This window comes from Pungitius pungitius, chromosome 17 (genome assembly GCF_949316345.1).
Source record: "Pungitius pungitius chromosome 17, fPunPun2.1, whole genome shotgun sequence".
Lineage (NCBI taxonomy): Eukaryota > Metazoa > Chordata > Actinopteri > Perciformes > Gasterosteidae > Pungitius > Pungitius pungitius.
The window spans coordinates 16,990,836-17,000,892 of record NC_084916.1 but is presented as its reverse complement, the minus strand read 5'-3'; the positions used below and the strand labels follow the sequence as shown (position 1 = coordinate 17,000,892).

Below are 10,057 nucleotides of genomic sequence, written 5' to 3'. Positions count from 1 at the left end.
AAACGCCCTGCCCATTTTCGTACCAATGCGGATGCCAACGTCAAGCTGGCCACAGTAAGGGAGCATGGGACCAGAACCGTAGGAAATGTATCTTCAAAATAAAAGCGTTTGCCCGTCATGGGGGTTGCAGAAGACGAATCATACCTGCTCAAACTATTTTTCGTAATTGCTGCTATATATTGTTGAAGGCCACTCAGTATGAAATGCTAAATTGTGTGGCATGTTTGGTAATGTATTTTGTTTATTTTAGACCAAAGAAAATAAGTATCCATTATCCTCTCATCTGATTGTTGCACTCTCCAATACTGCATGTATTAGTACACGTTTTTACCAGGCTAACCTGAGCCAGCCCTAACTATAAGCGATATCAAAGAGGAACGTTTTAAGCTTCATCTGAAATGAGCTGACAGAGTCTGCCCCCCCCCCGGACTGAAAGTGGAAGCTGGTTCCACAAAAGAGGAGCTTGATAACTGAAGGCTCTCTGGCCCCCATCCTACTTTTTAACACAGAATTACAGTAATCCAGTCTAGAAGTAACAAATGCATGAACTAGTTTCACGAAATTACCTTTATTGTGAAAGGAGAAGAAACAGCGGAAGTCCCCCGCGGTTTTTCACTCCCGTCAACTCGTTTCACCACAAAGTTGTGGGACTCAGTGAGTCGGGATTTATTTTTCACGCTCTAACAAAAAAACATCCAATGTCCCAAATTTAGACTCCGTCCAAAGATCATCGTGCCGTGGAGGAGAATATGTCCAAACCAGACAACGACAAAGCGGCTTCACATCTGACAGCGGCGGTAAGTTGTTTTTCGTGCGTGTTGTTCCAGCTCGAGCCCACATTTGCATTCATTAACTGCCGCTGTTTTCTGCTTTTAGATGGAGGAGACGATGCAGCGACTTCAAGGGAGATTCCAGGCAATGTCGGATCAGCTGGAGTCCAAAAATATCCTCTTATCTTTTTTTTTTTTTTTTGGAAAGTGGTTCCTGCTTTAACGCTTTGTCATCTTGGCTTTTCCTCCGGCATTTCCGGTTTAACGTTGAACGAGGCGACGCAGCGTTGTTTTTGGATCAAGTTCGCATAGTTGTGCAGAACGTGGTTACGTTACTCGTGTTTTGTGGAGTAAATGACTCTCTACCTAAACGTGAACCAGCCTAAAACGTCCGGTAGGGGGCTCTGTTATTTGTATCAGTAGGAGGGTCATTGTTTCACGGTGTAGCAGATTTATCCATAACACCGGAACCGGTTTCCGGTTTTGTTTCGGTCATAGTTCATCTAGCCAGCTCCTCCTTTTTGGGGTCTTCTATATTCAATATATATATATATTTTAATTATGAAACTCAAGCTTACTTGGTCTTTGAAATGAATACCGTACAAAAATGTTATTGTCATTTTAATTTATTCTACCGTTTAATGATTAAGCTCTAATAGTTGTCATTATTTCTATATATGTATTTATTATTTATAATACAAACGGCTTGTGAATCCTCATTAGTCAGAGTGGTCTCTCCTTCACTCCCACACTCGACGAGATGGGAACCCGCATCGATGACCTTGAGAACAACGTGTCTGAGCTCATGGCGCAGGCCGGCGTGGAGGAGCAGGCCGCCTCCGAGTGACCGCAGGCCTCCCGTGTCTCCGAGGAGTCCCCCGCCGTGACGCCGCTCCAGTGGACATCACACCGCTGCACGCGTTCATCCGGAGACCGCAAGCGGGACTTCTGGGTCGACGTCACTCCAAAGCAGCTCTGCCTTTTGAAAATCACCCGCAGAAATGGATGGAATGGTTTCCTTTTGTATTTTTCAAACTAAAACAATTCCTCTTTTTACACTCAAGTTGTAACAAACACTTTTAATGCACTCACTACCTCAACGATCAGCGTATGCATGGAGCACATTGTGTGGATGTGTGTAATCCTGCTGAGGCACCAGCAACGTCAGCACATAGTTTGCTCTGCAGCTCCTCTCGCCAGGTAAACGTTTACATATTAAACATGTTTCCCCCGAAGATATCAAGTCGCAGAACGGCGGAGCTGAACTCTGAAGCCAAAACACAGATCGACCACCTCAGTTCTACCAGGGTTTCTTCTCTTTTCGTTCTTCAAAACAAGTGTTTCGCGTGCTGGATTTCAAAAACCATTTAAATCAATTTATTTTCTTTCTTTTTTTGGTCATTTAAAATAAAGACACAAATGAGGCCATTACATCACAGTAGTTTACTTTGCCGGATCTTCTGTTTGAGTAATAATTGATACTCGAGAACCTGCTGAAAGCTTCAATGTGTCTCCGACCAGCTGCTCCCCCTCTAGTGGTCACATGGGGTCATTGCAGTGACAATGTGTCGCTGACCCTGGTCCTGAATCCTCCGTCTGCGGCTCAGCACAACTGAAACAGGCGTGAAGACAGGATGTGCATATGACAGGCAGGGACTTGTGACATATTGACAATAGTCTTTGGCACATCAATGTAAGCCAACGATCTTCTATACAACTGTTTTGCCTCAACGTTCAGCAACGATCGATTTATTTTATTCAACTAATTGTGGTTCCCTTTTACTTCAGGTGAAGGGCCGTTGTCCAGGAGGCCTTTTCTGTTTGTCTCAGTGTCTCTGTTCTTGTTTGAATGTGTTCACTCATCTATATTCATTCAAGATTAACTTCTACTCATAAAAAATACCTGCAAAATGAACAGGGAATATTTATACTTTTCTTAGTGGTTATTATCATTTTAAGGTTCTATGGAATGACAGTGGTATGTAGAGGGGGACCACAGAGTAGGATCTTTGTCTTGTCCTTTAGCGAAGGTAGCTTTGGGTAACAAGTTGCAGTGAAAAGAAATGAGATCAAATAATGCTTTCCACTTGTAGTGCGACCCAGTCTCCATAAAAAGCGTGAAATGGCTACGTTGGTCCACCGTAATAGACGTAGTCGTGTTACGTTTTCCCCCAAAATGGCAATACTATGTTACGTTTCTTTTGGCCCATTCATCTACATTGCTTTGCAAATAGGTCATAGGTCAAAAGGTGATTGGCTGCAATCTGCCGTCTCTCCATGATTGGAGCCCACCCCTCTCACCTCAGACATGAACTATTGGTTCCCCTTCCATCCGGCAGGAGGCTGAGGTCCATCAGGACTAAGACCTCCCGCCACACTAACAGTTTCTTCCCTTCGGTCCCCCCTGACTCTTCACTCTCTACATACACATACACTTTGTCATTTTCACTTTTCACTTTCTGTTGGATGGTGCACTTTATCTTTATTTATTTGTTTAACTTAACTAACCCATAGCTTTAGATTACTAACCCATCGCATTGTATTATATTCTAGTTTTTTATCTTATTCCTTATGTTGTCTGTTGTCCATTGTCGTACTGTCTGCTTTCATGCACCAACTGCCAAGTCAAATTCCTTGTATGGCTGACATATGATGGCAATAAACGTTTCCTGATTCCTACTAGCAAATAATCTAGCAACTTCTCTGGCGCAGAAGGAGGCTTTAAAAATGTATTCAGCAATTGGCTAAAGTGCTTCTTCAAGCGTAGCTAAAACACGCATGAGGACAGAACGTGGCAGAACATGGGTATGACAGGCAGGACTTAACGGAAAAGCATATTTATATATTTATTTATTTATATCATTTGAATTCCTCACAGACTCAAGTCAGGGTTTAAGGCCTTTAACAGTGACATTTCTACTATACAGTATATTTTGGGGCCTGACCACTGGTCAAACAAATTGAAAGAATTGGTAAAAAGAGATACCGTTTCTTATTTGCAATTAGAAATAACCAGGACTCGACACCTTTTGTTTCTTGTGACGTGAAGCTGCAACCCGTTAAGGACCAGTGACGTGAAGTCTGGGTAGGCAAGGCACTGCCTGCCAAAATAAAACATAAACCTTTTTATTAAATCGTTTTATTCCCTCCGGTGGTGAAAACTGCCCTGCTTCCTCCCTCCCCACCATGGAGACCATCCAGCACAACCCCCGCCCCCCCCCCCTCTCTGGGAGGCGCTACAGGGCCCCCGTCTTCCCTTCTGAACTCTGCACCACGGTGTATTGTTAGTTTGATATATGTTTACTCATGTAGCTAAATATCACATATGTGCTAGACCTTTATCTGCTTTCTTACGCTTTCTGGTTAAATGTTAAACTGCATTTTGTTGTCTCAGTACCTGCAATGACAATAAAGTTGAATCTAATCTAATCTTTTACTGTCCATTCATTGCAGGCAAGGCTGAAACCCATGTTGCATCCACACTTCAATCCTGTATTGTTCAACATGCACGGCAAAAAGCTCAACTCTGCTGTGACTTTGCATGTAAATACATTGTGCCAAATTGTAAGCGAAGATATCACAGAACTGAGGAAACATAAAGTCGGAACCGTCTTTCAGCCCTCAGTTATTGAGAGCCGCAGATATCCGAAGGCCCATCAAGACGAGTTTTAGACGCTGTGGTAAACGTCTTCACAAGTAAGAGCGGCAGATGGATTTTATGAACTAATAATCCACCAAATGGGGAGTGAGAAACTATTTCGAGCTTAATGTTGATTAAGTGGGGTTCAATGGAGTCTGAATACAGGCCATTTGCCTTCATATTCAATTGAGCAGTGTGTGTTTTCATTGGTGTTGACTGACAAAACCACTGCCCGCTTTACAACAAAGATCCGACAAGCCGGACTTTGTCGTCCTCAATGTTACAGTTGATGATTGCTCAACTTCATTGGCTGCTGAGCCATAACGAAGCAATAAAAGTCTGACAGCCCGGACTTTGTCGTCAATAAAGATACAACCGTCACCTCTGAGGATTCTCTCTTTATTGAACCAGTGTTGGCAACTCCCTCTTTCGGCAGAAGTCCAGCACACATCATGTGCAGAGGGCCACGCAATTAGTCAACAAGCGCAAGCCTCCCGTGAACTCACCTGACCCTGTCCTGTTGATGCCTCCCAACACCTGCAGCTGCATGGCACACTTTGCTGAAAAATTAGTTGGAATTTAAAGCTTGGCTTATTTCCCTTTATTTCATGAGGCTTTTTAAAAAATCTTGTTTTCAAAAACTACTCAAAAAAAAGATACCTGTAGTTAAGAACAATATGAGAACAAACAATGAACAAGGAAGTCATGTAGTCCAGTATCCTTCACCATTTCCCCAAGTCGTTTCTTTCTATTTCACAATACATTATGGCTCATTTTCCTCTATGACCTTTAGTCTACATTACTCGTTAGAATATGGTTGTCACATACTGGAAGACACTCCTACAGTGAGTTATATAATCTATATAGTATACCCATGTACAGTCAGTAACACGAAGAAACCCATCAGTCTTTCAAAACTGAAACGGTGTTAATATTTACTTAAATTGTAATTAGACCTTTTAAAAATTGTGGCTTCATATCAGCAATGTGAATTGTATGTAAAATCCCCAGAACTCCCTGCTGCATTCATGTGGTGCATTACAACAAAAATACAATTAATAAGAAAACGTAGATAAAAACATGTCTTTCTTAGATCCTTCAATGAATCCGAATCCATTTGGAGTCAATGTCTCTGAAGCAGTTTGTGTAGTTTAAACACCGACATCAACACAAAGACTCACAACACGTGTAGATTAGTTTGTTCTCCCTTGGTTCCGTTAGGGGGAGACGATCCGAGAAGAGATGTCTCTTGAGGCCGTCTTGGTCTTCTCTTGCTTGGTAATGAATCCATTGTCAAGACTTGAATAAGTTAAATGCTGAGAGACACTTTACCACCCCGTATAAAACTTGAGTACTTGATGCTTTGCCAGCGCCATGATCATTTCGTACTCTGCGTTTCCAGGATGTCCTCCGGTTTTTACTTTTTTGTTGGGGATTTTTTCCCAGTAATGACTCCAGTTTCCATCACTGTCTGCTCCAAAACCAAACACATGGACCTGGGAAAACAAAGGTAAGCATTTTTACAGTCAGAAGATGAAGGTGAAGATAAATCTAGCTAAATAACACAAGATCATGTGATATATTCTTCATTGAAATTAGCTTCCACTTCACTCCGATATTCACTCCATTCCAAAAGGGACTTGCCTCGTCACAGATGTGCAGGGCAAGAACCAAAGCCATGAAGCCGGTGGAGGCATAAGCTCCTTTCTTCTTCAGCCACACGTGATGAATATTCCTCATGAAAGCTGGGTTAACAACCATCACCTGTCATGAAATCAGAATTACGCTTTCAATGTATTTTTATTAACAATTACCTCTGGAGCATATAATGTTTATTGTTTAAAACGTAAAAAATAAGACTCACCAAATCCTTGTTGAAGAGGGATTTTCTTTGCACATGTTGGAAAAAGCATGAAATGTCAAACTTAAACATCTATTGATTGGATGCAAGTAAAGCAGAGATACATTTTTAAATGAATAAATAACAGTGACATGTTGTTTGGCCCTGAATTTACTGTTCATCAAACCACAAATGAAACACAACTCCTCCCTTGGTACCGCTGGGGGACCTTATCGGGCTGGAAGGCTTCAGATGACAAACCGCAGCATCTCAACTAGAACTGAAATGACTCACTTTCCAGAAGGTTGTGGGCTGAGAACGCTCGTAATCCATCCAAGATCCCTCATCTTAAACGTAAACAGCACCGGGCGAGTGGTGTTATCCAACTGAGAACGACTCTCCAGGTACATGACCTGATGAGTCGTTCTGTTGCCAACATCTGCTTCAAAGCCTTTGGAAATACCCCTGTTAATTCTAAATGGTTGGGGAAAAAAAAGACAGATGTGAGATTTGACTTTGATGAAAATCATCATTCACGTTTGTTTCGGCTCATTTACCTTATGACGTAGTCCTGGAAATCTATCAAAGGGCCGTAGTGTGATTTCAACAAATTACGGGAATTTCCCACCACAGCACAAGTCCTGCAGCGGCCAGGGACGGGTTCTTCAAGAGGAGGGTTGGCTGGGATCAGCTGAAAAACCCTCGACACGTTTCCCCTGTATTCACTGATGGTGCCGCCTCCGCTCTGTATGACCTGTAAGGAGCACCAAACACGACACACACGAACCACTCAGACAAAGAGACTCAAGGCTCATTGAATGTAATAATGAAATAATTCAAGTACAACATCCGGGACGTCAAGGAAGAGCAATCGATTGTAGATTCAAGGTCAGGAGCGTGCGTCAAGCTAAAGGAGCGAGCACCCAAAACACCTTGGGCTTCGGATTGTATCCATGTCCAATAATAACGGGGCTTTAACTCTTCTCCATGCCATCAGTGTGGTTTGTGTCTGTAAGATTCCGTGATAGACAGCTGACATACAGTATGTGTACATGAACAGACTGTGTCGGACACGAACTAAACGAGAGCGTTCAGCCACTCACAATACGCCTCTTCTTCAACGCCTAAATATTCAATGCTAGAAATTCAATCAACTTTTTCTTTAAAAAGCCGATGACACAGATTTACTTCCATTGTCCCCAATAAATGCCCGTCGAACGTGAAAGTGTTTGACTTTCTGATCTGGATTTGAGCTGCAGGTTGAGGGACTCTGATCTTCAAAAGTCACAACTTACTCTCCACCAGTTGAAATCCTCTTCTGACAGATTGGAGTTCTTGGACAAAAATGGTTGTGGAAACTTCCTCAAACGCTGAAAAGCCAACGTATCGTTTTCAAACAGACATTGGTCACAAGCACAGGACCTTTGTTTCTCAGGCGAAACATATCGTGAGACTTTTCCCCAAAAAACACAAATAGCAGAAACACTCAAAAATAAAATGAGCAGGCGCGCCTTTGTTTTCATCTTGGATGTGCGAGGCTCCGATCTGCAGATGAAACACAAAAGGATTACGCTCAGTGGCAGAACGTTATGAAGTAGGTTCAATCAATGTGTGGTATCATATTTACAATTGAATCAATCATTTACTTCACTTTAACAGCACGTTGAGGTTGAGTTACATTGAACATTCAACTGATGCTTTTACCCAAAGCGACTTACATTGCATCACAAGCCATGTGTCACATTTTGCCTGGGGAGCAACTAGGGGTCAGGTGTCTTGCTCAGGGACACTTCAACATGGTGCATGAGGCAGCCGGGGTACAAACCCAGCACATCACACTACTCCATGCGCCACCGTCGCCCCGGGGCAGTACAAAAGGGAGAGAGGCTTGTTCTGGCCATGCCCTCCGATGTGGTTTGAGCTCAGTGTCAATGATCCATTGAGAAATAAACATTTCTTTGCACAAAAGTTTTATATCTTTTTATGACATATTTGCCTCTTGTTAAAAGTGTTTTTGAAAAGGGTCGACAAGATTTAAAATCTAGTGGAGGAATACAGAAGCCACCTGGGTAACTCTCTGCCTTTAATCAAATACTCGAGAAATATCACCACTGGGCATAAAAAAAACAAACACATGATGCAACACAAATAGGTATGAAATCTAGAGGAAGCTTTTCAGCTGCAGGTCTCCAATTTGACAATCAAAAAGGGAGAAGAGAATCGGTCTATTAATAACTTAAATAAGTTCTAATTCAAAGATGAGTCGGTATTTGTACATCCATAAAAAAAGGGAACTCCCATAAACTCTCAAATTGATTGTTTGAACATATAATCGTAAAAAAAGCACAGTTTGGCATTGCAGAGCCAAACTCCATAAACTTTATATCAGATTTACATATATATATATATATACCTACGAAATATTTATTCTTTATTCTCACGATTAATTATTCATCAAAAATAAAGACGTTTTTTAATTACTGTTTTGATAACAAAAAATACGAGGAGTTTATTCCAGTCATTACTATCATAATTATTGACATTTTTCATAATTTGTTGAATTATTAATGCTTTAGTTTGGTCCTACCTGAACAGACGGCAAACCCACTTAGTTAATTGGACTCCAAAAGACTAAACTTGTGATTTGAAAGAGGGGCTCCGTTGCGTTCGGGTCTGTAGTCTGCGGAGGTTCAACAAGGGACCGGTTTTATGCCGCTGCGACTCAGCACAGTGCGCACCTGTCGGGAGGGATTTACCTGTCTCTCTCACAAAGCACCCGACAGGTGCGCGGGGCCCGCCTCCTGGTCCAGATGTTAATGCGCTGTCACATTGGCAGACAGCTGTTACACCTATAGTTGACGACATTTAGTGTCAGCCGAAAATAGAGGAGTTAAATATGGGTTCAGTCTTAATAACTGCAAATGCACCCGAAACGACTCACAACCCGGGAAGGTCACAAATGCACACATAAGGAAAATAAAATAACTTATGAATAATACATAAAAAAAGAAAATTTCAATGCACACATGAATAAATTACGATCTATATTTGCGGATCGCACTGCATTTATTTGCGATTTGCGGATCGCTTCACATCTGTGTGTGTTTTTATAGAGCGACCTATCTGTAGCCAATCAGATGTCGCCCTCATTTTCAACCAATCACATAAGCCCAGCTTACCCCTCGAGCCACATGCCGTTCTGGGTTTGCTGGAGAGAAACCTCATGGTTGAGGTCGTCACCTCAACTTACCCGATTCACCTGCTTCTTCTAATTCGAAGCTCTCCAGGCACCTCCAGACCAGAAGATGTTCCACCAGGACATGATGATGGCCAACAGTTCCATCAGTTCTTGTTTTGGACTCGTGAAATATCAGGTGTTGCACTTGAATTCCTATTCACATTGGTATAGTTTCTGAAGTTCTTTGAGGATTATTACTTCATGTTCAATACCAACAGTTAACCCGTACAAATGAACCACTTCCTTGAACCTAGTAAAGCAGTACATTATTTAGTTTTTTAAATGTTTTATGTACAAATTATATGCAAGAAAGACATAAGGATTATTACTCTGCAAAACTTGTCAATTAAAATATCTATATATGCTTTTCCTGCACGTCCTCTCCGCTTGTGTCAGCTGGGCTCGGTCTAAGGAGCCATTAGCCAATCACTGATGAAGTTGAAGAGTGACATTATCATTTTAGTATCCTGAAATACATTGAGATTAGAAAGAAATCTAGTCATGAGGATGGAGAAACAAAAACGTAAGAGCAAGGGGGGTGCAGAGAAATTGTGGGCCAAAAGAAAAAA

General features: G+C 41.9%; 1 protein-coding gene and 1 long non-coding RNA gene across 2 annotated transcripts; one reads left to right on the top strand and one right to left on the bottom strand.

Moving 5' to 3' along the window:
- The first annotated feature begins 1,622 nt into the window (after positions 1–1,622).
- On the top strand, positions 1,623–3,904 carry LOC119219064 (uncharacterized). Its single transcript, XR_005120462.2, has 2 exons — positions 1,623–2,463; positions 2,559–3,904. It is a non-coding gene; the product is annotated as an uncharacterized LOC119219064 (long non-coding RNA).
- A 449-nt stretch (positions 3,905–4,353) lies between these two features.
- Positions 4,354–9,033, bottom strand: LOC119219012 (CMP-N-acetylneuraminate-beta-galactosamide-alpha-2,3-sialyltransferase 1-like). The gene is made up of 7 exons (XM_037473863.2): positions 8,838–9,033; positions 7,546–7,795; positions 6,808–7,004; positions 6,545–6,724; positions 6,275–6,299; positions 6,055–6,174; positions 4,354–5,906 (listed from the first exon to the last, which is right to left on the bottom strand). Exons 2-7 carry the CDS (start codon positions 7,771–7,773, stop codon positions 5,739–5,741), a joined length of 918 nt encoding a protein of 305 aa, XP_037329760.2. The 5' UTR covers positions 7,774–7,795; positions 8,838–9,033; the 3' UTR covers positions 4,354–5,738.
- Positions 9,034–10,057: the final 1,024 nt, after the last annotated feature.

What these genes read in the sequence shown, in the direction of transcription:
- LOC119219012 (XM_037473863.2), bottom strand. Translation starts at nt 7,773, where the DNA reads ATGAAAACAAAGGCGCGCCTGCTCATTTTATTTTTGAGTGTTTCTGCT. An exon ending in AGGATTTCAACTGGTGGAGA is followed by an intron (nt 7,005 to 7,545) that starts GTAAGTTGTGAC and finishes TGCTCCTTACAG; the next exon opens with GTCATACAGAGCGGAGGCGG. An exon ending in CCCTGCACATCTGTGACGAG is followed by an intron (nt 5,907 to 6,054) that starts GCAAGTCCCTTT and finishes TTGTTTTCCCAG; the next exon opens with GTCCATGTGTTTGGTTTTGG.